This window comes from Amblyomma maculatum, chromosome 5 (genome assembly GCF_055883805.1).
Source record: "Amblyomma maculatum isolate TAMU_Amacu chromosome 5, ASM5588380v1, whole genome shotgun sequence".
NCBI lineage: Eukaryota > Metazoa > Arthropoda > Arachnida > Ixodida > Ixodidae > Amblyomma > Amblyomma maculatum.
The window spans coordinates 91,756,563-91,771,783 of record NC_139348.1 but is presented as its reverse complement, the minus strand read 5'-3'; the positions used below and the strand labels follow the sequence as shown (position 1 = coordinate 91,771,783).

At 43.0% G+C, this 15,221-nt stretch overlaps 2 protein-coding genes across 3 annotated transcripts in view; one reads left to right on the top strand and one right to left on the bottom strand.

Moving 5' to 3' along the window:
• The window catches only part of LOC146188689 (uncharacterized), a 28,596-nt gene extending 25,169 nt beyond the window's left edge, over positions 1-3,427 (top strand). For both annotated transcript variants that reach the window (XM_084603892.1, XM_084603894.1), the window contains exons 4-5: positions 2,904-3,268; positions 3,350-3,427. In XM_084603892.1, coding sequence (XP_084460018.1) covers positions 2,904-3,079 — 176 coding nt within the window. In that variant the 3' untranslated portion in view covers positions 3,080-3,268; positions 3,350-3,427. The remainder of the gene's footprint in view (positions 1-2,903; positions 3,269-3,349) is intronic.
• Positions 3,428-7,902: 4,475 nt separating this feature from the next.
• BNIP3 (BCL2 interacting protein 3) overlaps positions 7,903-15,221 on the bottom strand; it is a 67,287-nt gene continuing 59,968 nt past the window's right edge. Inside the window, exon 6 of the mRNA XM_084603891.1 lies at positions 7,903-12,194. Within this exon, the coding sequence (XP_084460017.1) occupies positions 12,152-12,194 (43 nt within the window). The 3' untranslated portion in view covers positions 7,903-12,151. The remainder of the gene's footprint in view (positions 12,195-15,221) is intronic.

Sequence of the window (15,221 nt, the reverse complement as noted above, 5' to 3'; positions counted from 1 at the left end):
CCTATTGCCAGCATGTTGAAATTAAAGAAGCCCCAGCGTAGCTCAAGCAATACTGAATAGTCACTGTCACAAGGCTGTCAAGTAAAGAATCTGAGGGAGAAGAGGCTATCCTTCAGTGTAGACTACCCTTCCTGAAGGCGCTGCTAACCAGTTCCCAGAAATTTATTAGTACAGGTATAGGATTAGAAAGAATACGCACAAGATGAGGAGTGGAAATTTGCTGTTCATCGATGTGAACTCCAAACTAGTGGCGGTGCTCGAGTGCATCAAAGTGAATCTACGAAGTGAAAATAGTGAAAAGGCTTTTAGTAAAACTTGATGTTGAGTTAGGAAGTGTAAAATCAAGTATTCCATTTTTTTCTAGTCTGTTTCAAAGTTTTGCTTAGGTTGTGTTACTTTAAGGATGTGTACATGTTTTGGCTTTTGTCTCGTCAGAAATGAGTGCGTAGTCGGCAAACCACTCAAAATTGAATAAAAATAATCAGATTGGGTTTCTTATGTCAAGAAGCGAAAATTGCCATTATTAAAAGAATTTCAGCTTAGAAACGTGCTCCAAAACATAATTCGAGTGCTCCAATGCTCTCGTTTTATTGCTCCAAGGCTGCTCCAAATTGGCTTTATTGCTGCTCACTGTGGTGCTCCAGAATGCTCAAGCCTGCTTCCACCCCTGATTGAATGGCTAAAGTAATAACTGAAAAGCAACGAGTCCTTTCGTAAAATACCCAAGACCACCAAGTGCAAGCCTCAAAATTCTGTTGGTGAAATGAAGGGCTGGTATTAACTTGCGGACAATGTTAGTGCTGGATGTGCCGTGAAATCTCTCGTGGCCACCAGGAAGTAATAATCAGGAACAAGAGAAAAATCTACAGCACTAGTTTCCCGAGAACGCGCGTGCTAACATTGCAGAACTCTCGAAGTTGCTTTTTAGCATAAAACTCTTGTACTACCAGTGAAAGGAGAGCAAAGAAAAAAAAATTGTATAGAGCCAAGGTTGCCAGCTTACCACATTGATCAGAGAGAGCTGTCACAGCTTCAGTTCTGCAATGCAGACGCGCACGTCTGACAAAAGGTCATTTCTTCGTGCAGTTCTAGATGAGAGCTCTGTGATCTCGAGGCAGCAAAAGTTGATTGGCATTGACTGACTGACCCTCTGCAGCCCACAATAGCCTCCAACCAGGTTCTTCCCAGGGCGACTACCCTCGTGTTGTGCTTTCTCTGCCCATGTCAAAACCTCCTTCATTGATTTTAGCCATCCTCTGGGCTCTTCTGATGATTCCGTGGCAGGCCCTCAGCTCCTCTGCAAGCCTGGTGTTAGAATAGGTTAGGTATATGAACAAAAATTACCATTGTGGTTAGCACCCATTGAAAAAACAATATGAGGTAATGTTTTCTTTTTCTAATTTCTTGAGGCGAAAACATTAAAGGCCCTGTCCTGCAGAAAACAAAGCATCAGTGTTGCTGGTGTAGCGAGCAAAAAATCACTGGCTTGGCTATGACAGGTGTAGCTGGCAGGTGACATGGCCAACCACCGATTCTTCGGTTGTGTGACGTAACGGTTCTACGCACTGTCGCAAAGAGTGCAGGGCCTGCCAACTCTGGTGTTCTTCTGAGGTGGGTAGGGTGGGATAGGAATCAACCTTCCAGGCCTCTTGGATGCCCAGTCAGGCACGCTACTTCTATAGGCTGCGCTGGCAGATTGATATGGCTTCTTAAAAGCAAGACTTTATCTCTGTCAGTTGATTGCTTACTTCACGTAGCTGAATGTCAGGGTAGCTTAGGACTTATGCTAATAAGAATGTGCCTTGGCCATATGGCTACCAACAGCCTACCCCATATCTCGGCATGCAATAGAAAGTCCTCACTCGCCGCTTGCAAACCTGTGGCAAGATAGTCACACACACACCTCCCTTATCCTGGCGCCATGCCTCTGTCCACTTGTTTTCCTCTCCTGCCAACCATGGCAAGTGGCTTATGTTCGGCCGCTTTTCGATGGAGGCGAAAAGCAAGGCGTCCGTGTGCTGTGCGATGTCAGTGCACGTTAAAGAACCCCAGGTGGTCGAAATTTCCGGAGTCCTTCACTACGGCGTCTCTCATAGCCTGAGTCGCTTTGGGACGTTAAACCCCACAAACCAACCAACCAAATTGATTCAGTTGCTTGAAATGGGTTAATGCAAGTGAAGAACAGCTAAAAAAAAAAAAATGAGGGCAAAGGAACACTCAAACATAAGACAGCACATGTACCTTCGTCCTTTTTTTTTTTTTTTTTTATTGTCCTTTCACCATTTTGCCATGAACTATCTAGCCTGGGTGAAAGTCTTGATTCAGTTAATGCATTATTTATTTCGTCTTGACGCTGTAGATTCCAGGTTAAAACGCAGGTCTCTATTCAGCTGCACCAACCTTGTAAAGGCAGAAACCAGAGACGGCGAGTCGTCTGCCTTTTTTCCACACAGCTGCTTCGTTTACACCCGCCTTTCCTCCTCCAGCACACCACGGGTTGAAAACAAACCGCCATCTCCTAACTGCGCGCACACATTTCATGTTAAAGACAGGCACATGTTGCAGGTGGCGGCAGCAGTCCAGCACATTCTTACTTTTTCGCAGGCACAATTGTGGAACAGGATCGCTTCTGCACGTGTGCGTGCATTTGTTTTCAGCAAACAGCGGAGGACACACTTTTTGCCGTTCCCCAGATGCTGCCGCACCTTATGAGAAAGACGTACTGTAGAGATGGTGTGCGGTGACGAGTCACTTGTGTGTGGCATGATGCCATTGAGGCCTCTGTACAGCAGGTGATTTGTGGACTTGCAAGGACTTCAGCGAGCACAGCTAGTGCTCTCATTGTTACGCTTTGCTCGTGCACTGGAAACACCGTCTACTTACTATATGTTGGCTCCTTTCAGGCACTCAAGTCAACTTCTGCCTGCATGCATGCCGAAACGTGGCGGTCCAGACAAACGTGCCAGTATTACAAGACAAGTGCTGTGCCACTACAGGCGCGGGAAAGAGTAGAAAGATCAGAATGTGCGGCAGAAACCGGCGCATAAAGGGGACACGCAACAGAGGAAGAGCGGCCTAACCTCTTCGTGCCTCCTCTGTTGGTTTTGGCCTTAGCGGCTATTTTCGACCATCCATTAGACTGGGGTCTGGAATTTGATGCGTCAACTCCCAAAGAAATGCAGCAGTGTGGAATTTCATCCTTGTTTGGCAGCTGTAGAAGTGACCACAGGAGCAAATACAAGCTGGCACTGGATGACAGCTTAAAAAAGTGAGTTCATGGTGGTAAGCTAAGTGGGCATCTTTGTGCTAATTCTTTTTTTTTTTTTTTTTTTTTTTTTTGTTTTTTTAGGAACTAGATGACCCCCTGTTCTACTGCGCTGTGCTCTTGAGTATGTTTTTCAATAAACTGGACAGACGTGCTACAAAATGTCTTCGAAGGGCTGTCTACTTCCGGTTACTGTATGAAAGGCAAGGCCTTAGGTGTGGTATATGAGCATGTCCTACTATATACATCCTTTTCAGCAGTGAAAGTTCACCGTGTCCAATCCGATCAAAATATATTTCTTGTATCTAGATATTCTCATGATTGTACTAAACAATCATTTCTCTCCCCAGCCTTTTCCTCCGAGCTTCGTGTGTTTGTCTTTAGTAAAATTGCATTGTCACCTTATGGCGGGCACATTTACTGTAACCATGGCAGAAAACTTATCTCAATAAAACTAGAAAAAAACATCAGTTAGTACTAGGTTGCTGGGAGCAGGAAACCAATTTAGACAAAGCAACCAGATTGAATTAACGCTACCCAAAATTCCATTATTGCTGCACTTTGTTTTTTTTTTTTAAGAGGTACACAGGAGCATAATGAATACACTCCAAGTTCCTGTAGAACTCTATAAGAGACAGATGCAGTATATCTGCAGTCATGCGTTGCTGAAAACTTGATCTGAGGTTTTGTTACCCTGTATTGTTACCATGTGCTTCAAAAACAAGAAGTCCTTTTTCTTAGTTATTACGGTGTAAACAGACCATTACTATCGTTATTTATTTATACATACAGCCATCCCTGTTGTGGCTACAGCAGGAGTAGCATTAAATGATATAACTAAAATAAAGACAGTAGAATAAAGCAGAGGGTTGGAGTTCACAGGTCGAGCCAACGTTTCGACAAGTGGACTTGTTTTGTGATGATCGCTTTGCCCAGGCGAAGACAAGTCCACTTGTCGAAATGTTGGCTCGATCTGTGAGCTTCCCCTCTACCCTGCATACAATATGCTAAAGACATAACTGAGAATAGATTGAGGCAATACACAGTGAACAGTAAATCAAAAGCATAAAGTGGCATCAATAACCGTTAAAAATTACTTAATGGAAGAGGCTGCATTATGTCAGGAATTATGTTAGTGTTCAGATTAGTATGAGCAAATTAAGGCTTAACATTAAGTCGACAGAAATATGGGGGTAAGGTAGAGATTAGGTGTGACATGAACAAGTGAAATAATGCAGTGCACAGACAGAAAAGTTAGATTCAATGAAGGCAAGGCACAAGAAGGTGAGAAATGGTTTGGTTTGGTTTGTGGGGTTTAACATCCCAAAGCGACTCAGGCTATGAGAGATGCCGTAGTGGAAAACTCCGGAAATTTCGACCACCTGGGGTTCTTTAACGTGCACTGACATCGCACAGCACGCGGACGCCTTGCTTTCCGCCCCCATCGAAAAGCGGCCGCCGAGGCCGGGATTCGATCCCATAGCATATGCTCTCGGTTAGGACAATTTCACATTTATGAAGGTTGTGAACGGGAAACGTAAATTCAGTTAAGGGGTGAATCCGGGGTTTGTACCAACGTCTCTTTTGGGGCATTAGTTAAGGTTATCCTCAAATACCCAAGCGTTTTTAATGCTTTAGCGCTAACTAAAATCTGCTTCGCCCAAGACATGCTAGTAGTAAATATATAACACTGAGGCACTTGTATATTCAAAGTGCTCTGCAGTGGTGAATCATTGAAAGCATAATTAAACAGTAAAGAAGATTAGCTGCTGGAGGAAGACATCACAACAGTTTTAGTAGAAAATTTTTTTGCCAGGTATTACACCTAGTACAAAGACTAGGCATTTAGTTGCAAGTGATCTGGTGTGTTAATTACCCGAAATAATACGGGCATCTGCTCAGTGGCATATTTGTGATGTGATATGGCGAGACAAGTCATTAATGTATATTAGAAATAAGAAAAAGCCTACCACCAACCCTTTACCCTGAAGGAATGCCAGATGATATATCTGTCGACCAGGGCAGGAGTGTGCCTAGGCAGTCCCATTGGATAGAATAGGGATCGGTTAGCGCTAACAGTACTTTTCAGTAACTATTAAATTCAATAGACATTGACTCTATGATATAAAGTCCACGAATGACCATTGAAATCTCAATGTTTAAGGTATGTCACCACCTTTTTGAAAATGTTTTTAAATTTTGACCTTTAAATTTTTATTTCACACTGACATAAAGCATCGTTTTATATGATATTCAAAAGCAAAAAAGAGTTTAAAAAATGATGCTAGAATTCGTTATTGACAAAAAATGGTCCAAACATGGCTGTTACGCAAACATTCATAACTAGCCAATGGAGTGCAGAAATTCTAAACTTTTTGGCACAGAGCTAGCCAAATAACCAGGCTGTGCAACTAACTAGGATCTTTGCCATCAGATAATTGGGAATCATGTTATACAAAAAATTCCAAAGAAAACAAACAAATTTTTGATTTTTGTTTGCATTCCTTGGCATAAAACATGATTACATCAAAACTTACCATTCGATTTCATTCATCCTAGTTCATTGCACAGGTTATTAATAGAGAAACGAGCATGCAAAGTTTCATTGAAAAATGTTCCTTCAGTTCAAAGTTACAGCTGTTTACACAAGAAAGTGCAAGAAATCAAGTTTTGTGAAAAACACGGATTAAAAACAGAGGCGTTACTAGCGTCATGCACCCTCCTTGCGGAAATTTAAAGAAGTATTTAAAAAAACAACAAAGCCTTACAAATTGCCTTTAAATATCTTTTACATATGAGACTAAAACATAACAGGAAAGTTTCAATATGCGCCGTAGATTATCGTTGAGTTATCAGTTTCTGTTACCAAACCACATCAGTTTCGTTTTCGGAACTGTTCATCATCTGTTGGTAGGTTAGCTATAACTTTTGAACTAAATAAGATACGAACATGATTCTTGCTGCAAAACATTCTTGAATGTTTGGGGACTCTCTAAATCTAAAAAAGAAAGAAAAAAAAAATGTCATTTTTACAAAAAAAAAAGCCTTTTCAAAGGTTGGGTGCTGTGCGATGTCAGTGCACGTTAAAGAACCCCAGGTGGTCGAAATTTCCGGAGTCCTCCACTACGGCATCTCTCATAGCCCGAGTCGCTTTGGGACGTTACACCCCACAAACCAACCAACCAACCAACCAAAGGTGGTGACATACCTTAAAAAAAATGACAAAACCTAAGGCAGAAATATCTTCCCAATTTAATTACAAAATGTTCAACTACACTAATGACTTCATAAGCGGATTTTATTTGACATTCAGAATGGTGGCTCTGCAGAAGGTGTGGTAGACATAAGCAACCCGACGCTGTTCTTTTCTTGCACATGAACACCCTTCTCTGAACAAGCTTTGACTAAAAATAGCATTTGAGTTATCAGTTTCTGTTACCAAACCACATCAATATCACCTGATTTTATCCCACTTCACCTTCTATTTTTACTTGATTTTGTTACCCTTAGTGCCATGCATCACATGCATGCTGCTCAACGATTGCCACGTGTCAGCAAAATTTCAGTGGGCTCCGAGATGAACTGCAGTGGGTACCAAAGAAAACCAGCAATCCAACTGAGTACAACTTTTAAATGGCATTTTTTTTAGATAAGTCTGTAAGTAGCTGTTTATTACCAAATTTGAACAATGAAAGCACTTTCGCTAGCTTCGAAGACAGTGGTACTGCATCAGAAGCTCTCAGAAAGTGATGGTTAGATTAGCAGTCCATAACAATTAGCGAACGCGAAGGAAGTTTGGTAATCAGACCACATTGACTTTTTGTGTCCCTAGTATTAGAAGGTTAGGCACACCTTCTTCAACCATTGTGATATGCCAAATCAAGGTTGCCAATCCTTTAAGCAGACTTTCCAATCTTCACACTATTAAAAACCACTTGTGGTCTGCCTGTATTCACGATCTACACTTCTGCACTTTATAAGCTTGGTCACATTAAACTCCCATACTACCTTTCTAGTATGAAGGTCCTTGCCTGGAACTCGTTACAAGCACAGTTCCAAACTGCATGTGAAGTTTGGGATCTCAAAGTCCAGTGATCCTTTAGGAGAGTGAGGCTAAAGAATTTCGGTTAATGCAGCACGAAGTAAAATTATTTCGCTCCACACCTATTCTGCATCGAATACTTCAGAGGCATCATTACAAAAGTTTTGCAGTTCCTTGCTGCTGGTCATGCCACCTAGACTTTGGTGACAACGCTCTACAACTTTTAGGTTAAGCCATCTTGCACACGGATATGTAAAAAAAAAAAAAAAAGACTGACACTGACAGTGCACTTGAATGTCGCAAAGAAGTGTGTTGGAACAATGCAGCAAGAGTAAATATGACACTACGGCAGTCACATTAACTTCCTGGTACATGTATCGTAAAAATCTGTATTCTCGTCTTCACTAACCGCAGCGTGTGTACTACTATGAAAACCAAAGAAGTGCATTGTTGGGAAACGCCACAGCAAAAAATGTGCTTACCTATATGAAACATGATCCATTGCTTTTCTAGTTCCAATGCTGGCTTGCTGGTAAGCTACTAAAACCTATAGCGCTACTGATGAAGAGATATAACTCAGTCACACGCAGCCAGAAATAAGGAAACGATCATTTGTTTATTTATATCAACACATACAGAGGGCCATGCCATTCAATCGCACTCATCCTCACTTATTGGGAGAGGATGAAGGAAATACGTTGCAAGCCCCCCTCTCACACTTTTTTACGGGCTATCTTGAGTGCACCCTCTCCAAACAACTGAAATAAAAAAGTGGGCCACATACGACACCTGTATATGATGCACTGCAGGATAATAAAAGGCCACGTGACAGTGAACCCTGTGTACCAACAACAAACAAAATTTAAAAAAAAAAAAACTGCAAACTGCCCACAAGGCATATTGGCAAGCCACACGTGCACTCAAGAAAGAAACCAAAATGGGTACAAAGTTTTCTGTCCCGAAGTTATGTACACGACGCATAGGCTACAACAGCTGTCACACAGTCGAGTTAGAATTCTCCAGAAAAAAAAAAAAAGTCACACCTGGAAACCAAGAGAACAAATTTCCCCATCCAATGACCTTGTGTGTTCAGGCAGAAGCATGAAGTCAAATGGGAGAAGCCTGCCAGGAACTATCTGCTAGAGTTCTAGGGATCGAGGTAAATACGCAGCCAATTGTAACCTAAGAGCACTTTGAGAGTTGGTTTACTTGAGAAATTTGATGAAACACACAGCAGAATAGATTAAAAAACGTAGGAGAGGCACACACACACAGACAAGAATGATGTTGCACTGACAACTAATGATTCATACCCCCACACATTCTACCTTCTCAACTTTTACGTGCATATCACTCCATCTTTCAGTGATTTTTCTCCTTTTTCCTGGGAGGCCGCCTTTCTGCACGCAACCGGCAGATCAGCTACAACTGGTCGAGTGGGCCAAGCTAGAGGGAGCAGCCAAAGGGCTCCTAGACTAAAGGGTTTTCCTAAGAGTGTCTACCTTAACTTTAATTAAAGTTTTTTTCCTCCTCCTCCTCCCCCTTCTTAATAAGAGAGGTTCTATTATTAAGGAGAAAGAGTTTAAATCACTGGGAAGACTGTAAAAGATGAAGTGATGTGTGCATAGAAGTTGGGAAGGAAGGAGGTGTGGGGGTATAAATCCTTGTCTGTGTGTGTGTGTGCGTCTCCTATGTTTTGTCGCCTATTCTGACAAGTGTTTCATCATGTCTGACCAACTAGCTCAACGTTCAACTGTATTACTGAGGAATTTGCAGAACTAGCGCACTATTACAAAAAAAAAAAAAAAAAAAATGTTTGCTCAACCGCATGACAGCTAGTTACATATGACAGCCCTAAACTATACACAACAAAGCACATCACCACTTCATCAACACCAAAAGAAAGTCTGCACTTGTTACATCATTATACAAGGTCAAAGCTCCCTACACTTGTAACAGGGCACAAACCAACGCGGCTTTGGTTACCGCTGGCCCACCAGAGTGTAAACGTAACCATGCCCACAACCACTGCAAAACGGTGGGAGAAGAAAAAAAAAAAGCATGTTTCTAACACAACACCCCTTGTCACTTGCAAACAAATTATTGAACAGATGAAAGAAAGCCCTAGCCAACCCCCTCTCACATTGTTCCCTGTCACATAACCAGAAACCGCAGGCGTCGGCCTTGCCGCTGCCCATAACCTCAATATGCTACGTGGCTACAAGGTTTGAAGCATCAAAATTTACAAAATGGTTATGAATACATAGCACTGAACTTTTCATCCAATGCCCAAAGCCTGCAGACCAACTGCACACATGCACGCGTCTTCTTTGCTCCTGGAAGCATTCCTTACGCCACGACAAACTCACTGCCTCAAAGTACAAAGTATACGCAATGCAGCATTTTGCCAAAATGAGCACGTCATCCACGTGAAATTTGGTATTCTGCAAATAACTAGATGGTAATTGTCACGAGACGAGGGTGAGGAGTACCGCACGGTTCTAACACTACTGTATGACAAATTTACGGTGAAAAATAGAGGCAAAATAAATATCTCCTTTTCGTGTCAGATAACGAGTGAGAACACTCAACGCCGGGCAAGGAAGACCTTAATCTAAGTGTGAACGCGAGATATCCTGTTATAACTAAAATTTTGTTTGATCGCTGGACAAAGCATTCCGTTTAGAGGCAACAGAAACTTTATAGAGTATGAACAGAGTTATGGCACACAGTTTGTGAGCTGTCAAAAGAGTATAAATCTAAAATAAAGTTTTCTTTTTTTTTATGTTTTTCGCAAGAGTGCCGGCGGCCTGAGCTACTGAAGGAACCTATAGAAAGTCGGCTAAAAGCAACACGTACGCTTGAGCCTCGCAACACAAAACTGCACTGAACGTGCCAAGAGCTTGTCCATTTTTACATGCAACACTGCCCGATGTGACGCCAACCAACAGCAGCGAGATCTGGGAGCTTATACATCATCGTGGTGAAAGTAGAAAAAGCAACTGCATGTGGGCAAGAAGCCAAATGCTAACTGCTCTGAAATAAATAACTGAGCCAAATGCTTGCAAAGCTAAAGCTGTAATGAATATTTCGTTAAAAAGACAACTCCAGTCATTTGTCCATAAATTTTTTCAGTGAAATAAAACGGAACCACCATCTTGTACTGCTAAAAATTCAGCTGTTGCCCAAAAAAATAGTTCAGCTAAATCTTCAGCTGTCCAGAATGTGTAACAAATTCTGAAATGAGCACACAGCGCTAATAAGTAAATTATACAAAAATTAAAAGTAATGGCTGACCTCAAATTGGCAGCTTTTTATGGCATCCCCGAAACTAATAACAAACCTCTGGTTGCTAAAAAGTTGCAACAGCTTGCCAGAGTGAAACACCACTAAATGAACTGTCTCAAACGCCAAATGCTAGCGTCCACTACCTTACGATTTGTTACTAGCAAATGGACAGAACCACCTCAAAAAGCCTGCTGCTTTTTTGCTCACGAGCGAAAACAGCCCAAATAGCTCGGAAGCTGCCACAAGAAACTTCGAAAGTTATGCCAAACAGGCCAGCATATACATATTGAAAAGCAGCAAAAATTAGGCCAAGAAGCCAGCTCTAACTATACGACAGCAACAGGTGCACAAAAAGCAACACCTGCACAGGGTGTCTGGTGTGCCACCAACAAGGTTGGAGCAAAAAAATTTTTCACCGCTACTTTTTCAAGGTGGCCATCCTGTGGGCCACCTGTACGAAAAACTCCAGTCGTTGGTGTTGCTACAAATGGGGCCGCTAGCTTGCCATTAAGATGTCGAACAACTTCAAAGGTGCGAAGACAAACGGACAAGCAGCCTTTCAAGATCAAGCAGAGGACAAAACCACACCTGATAACTAAATCAGTGTTGTACGCAGGTTAGAAAAACCAGTGCAAAACCTTGGTCACTAGTCTACGACAATAACGCCCTGCACGTCGCCCTGCACATCGCCCTTGTAGGAGAGGCATTTTTTAAAAATGTGTAAATACGGCTTCTTACAAGGCATCCTTTGATAGTCACGTAAATAAATTTAATGCACTCATGCTGCACCACGTCGCAAGGCAGAGGAGCCTCTAGCTACAAGCTCCTCTTTGAACAAGGAGAAAAGAAAAAAATGATGATCGACTACGTGAGAATAGGTCCATTTGGTACATCCTGAAAGACAGCGTGTGTATGGGAAGAAATGGAATGCTCAGCTTCTTCGCAGAATGAGCGCACGACACGAGAAAAGCCTTGGGTTTGCAGTTTTACACGAAAAAAGTCGTGCACCACTAGCTTTCAGACTTGCCTCAACCTGAATAAGAGTCTGCACTTTCTATTCCCAAAGCCTTTCTGCATGTGGAAAACCTATGGTTTGCAGTTTTCCTACTCGGGGTAGAGAGCAGTGCCTCCATTCTGCGAAGACTGGCAAAGACTTAGTGCCGGCGCACCTCGCGAGCACAACCGTCAGTCTCGGGGGGGGGAAAAAAAAAACAGTGCGTTGCAAAGGTGCATAAGCACCGCCAACTGCAGGCTACTCGAGATAAGTCCCACGAGTGACCGTGGACTAATGCGTCTGTGAACCGGGTTGTTCAAAAATAATGAGGGTCGAAAAATGGGAAAAAGAGACAGGGCCGCACGACATCGCTGCTTTTCCTGGCGACGGCCACCGTGCGACCGCTTCGTTGGGGCCGGTCACCAATAAACGAGGGTCATTGACAACTGGGCAGGCGGGCATTCGACAAAAAGAGAAGCAGCGTTGACCGACGTGGAACGTGAAGGTTTCGAGCTGCGTCACGGCCTCCGCGCCCACGTCGTCCGATCCGGCGGGAGCGAGATCATTCAACGTTCGCCACTCTCATGCGCCGGCCGATGCACACCCTGTGGGGAACAACCAGAAAATAAAAAATAATTACTACCAGTGTTTTGCATTGGGCTCGTTGGTAATGTCGAAAACCAAAATGGTTTCATCAAAGCAGTAGAGAGCTTGGTACATGGTTGCAAAGAACAAAAGCAGTGGAGGGGCGGAGACACTTGACACAACTTAGGACAATGCTGGGCATTTCAATTGGCTGAATTTTTGCAAAGATGAAAACCCTTCAGCAACAATTTTCCACGAATTCTGTGTGGTTTTTCTCTTAAGCAGCAGGGCTGAAAAAATGCAACCGACACCAATGCTGCATTCACAGGTTCTATGTCCCTGTCACGAACAGTACGGCCGTTTGATTTCACTTGTCAAATTACACACAGTGTTATGATACTCCCTTTCATAATTGTTTTTTTTTTTTTTCAAGTCGATCCTTCAAAGTACCCACTGAATCTCCGAGCTTCTACAATGCTTGCACTACACGCATGGACATTGTCACCGCTACCACTATCCATAGTATTCAACGACAGACTGCACTCATTTTTTTTCCCAAGCATCCAGGTAAGTTAGGATAGCTGCATTTAGGGTACTATCCTAAACAAATACTGCGTGATTTAGTATAAAAGTAACTATTTCAGACAAATAACGTGACTAACCACGGCATTTTCTGTGTTACAAGGGCACTATGTACAGGCTCGTGTCACAACTTAGTAGTGAAAGTGCGACCACAGTCGAAAAAAAGGCCAGCAGTGAGTTCATTATGGTTGCAGACTGGAAACTATGGATAGAAGCAGAGTCTTGCGAGTGACAATCAATTTAACGAACACCACTTCAGGATAACTACTAAGTCAACCTGTATAAATTTTCATTTTCAACTGAGCAATTTAGGAGTGGGGACGATTGCTTCTCTTCCTTAAATTCTTATGTAGCAACTTCCGAGACTTGCGAAACATTGCATACTTAGACGAACACCATGAGACCACGGCGTGCACTGCACGGCAGTGAGGTCCTATTTGGGTGAGATTCCATCTGCCTGTGGCGCCATCTGTTAGCAGCTCTGCAGGCACATCAGGCCAATGAGCTGTGTGAACCTAATGTTCACGCAATGAAACGCACTCTGGCAACACAAGACTGAAGTTGGACATAACAATTAGCGCACCGCCTCATACCATCTGCAGCTCCACATCGCAGATGACTAGAAATGGCAGAGGGCTGTTATTCCATAATGCCACCATGCCATATTGATGCTGCTGCAGCCTGTGCATGCGCAAGAGTGTGAACAGTACCTGTGCTTTCTCTCTGCTGAGGCAAGCAGCTAGCGTCAACACCTACACATTCTTACACTGTGGTCTGCAGCAATATGACATGCTGACAACACCGGGTGGCCATAGGTACGAATGTCCAGATTGGCACAAGACCTTGGCAGATTAGTTTGGAGATTAGAAAGTTAAGCCCGATTTTGTGTTCTGTGCTGCTGATGCGATATCAGGGTCTTGCTGCTCAATCCATTGCCTGAGGGCACTAAAGCAAATAATTGGAACTCAAAGAGGTGTAGCCTTGGCTGTGGACCTCAAGGGGGCCATTGACAACATCGGCCACAACGCCATTCTCAGAGAACTCTTGGCAACAAACCGCGGAGAGAGATCTTTGCAGATGTGAAGGCCTTCCTGTCCAGCAGAACAACGATCGGTATTGGCAATATCAGATGAGAAAAGACGACGGTGCCCAATAAAGGGACACCCGCAAGGATCTATCATATATAAACCTTGCTTTTTAACACGGCCGTAACGGGATTAACTAGGAGACTGAAAAACATCAAAGGCACTGAACACTCCATTTATGCAGATAACATGATAGCGTGGACACACATAGGATGAGCTGGAAACAAGCAAGAAAAAAAGAAAAAAGGAATGAATGAGATCGAAAACTTCACTTTGTTTAGCTGTATGCAGTGCTTACCGGAAAAATCAAAATTTACTAGACTTGACAAAAACAAACAGGACAGGGTAGTGATAGAAATGGAAATCAATATAAAACCCATAAGAAGGGCAAATAAATATTGTATCTTGGGAATAAGGCTGCGGAAGAAAGGCAAACGGGACCATACCATCCAGCTCCTGGAACACAATTGAACAGAAATGCACGATGCTCAAGCAGGTTATGAACAAGGAAAAAAAAGAGGTGAAGGAGCAAGAGGCATTGCAAATCGCTTTGGTGGTCATCATATATCGAGGATGACATACCCACTGCCGTACCTACAGCCTAACAAAGGGGGAATGAAACAGAATCGCTTTGGTGGTCATCATATATCGAGGATGACGTACCTACTGCCGTACCTACAGCCTAACAAAGGGGGAATGAAACAAAATGGAAACGTGCATCAGAGAGGCGTATAAGTAAGCCTCGGGTGTCATGAATTGCACCCCAACTGAGGACCTGATGAACGTGCAAGCGTGTGGCACTTATGACGAGCACAGGGAAGCCATGATCCGATTTCAACTGGAAAAGATGCGGGCAAAGACAAGACAGAAGTTGATAACTACACGAACACCTTCCAAGAAACACAGACCCAAAGAACCACGAAGGCGAGATTGTCAGAGTTAGACAGGTTTCTAAAGAAGCCGCTGATATCACAGTGGCAGCTGCTATAGCAACCGCATCTTTTGTAAGTCATGACCTCTTTATGCATTTTTGGATGCCTTTTTCCCCAAGGTATGCTTCAGTTATACTTCCCTTGATTAATTAAAACCCTTTACACACTTTCTGATCACTTTCACTCATTTATTCGGCTCTTTCATGTCCAAACACGTCCATTTCCAGTTTTACAGTCACACACTGACGCCACATCCGATGTCGACATAACTGTCACTATTCCGACGTCCTCATAGGTCACATGGCCGGAAGTGAGGTACCACATGACTCCCCTTGTGCATCGACATTATCCCTCCTATTTCGACTCTAATTAGCTATCTGATAAACCCAAATGCACCAAATATTTTTCCCAGCAAGATCTTTTTCATTTTTTATCTAATGCAACCATT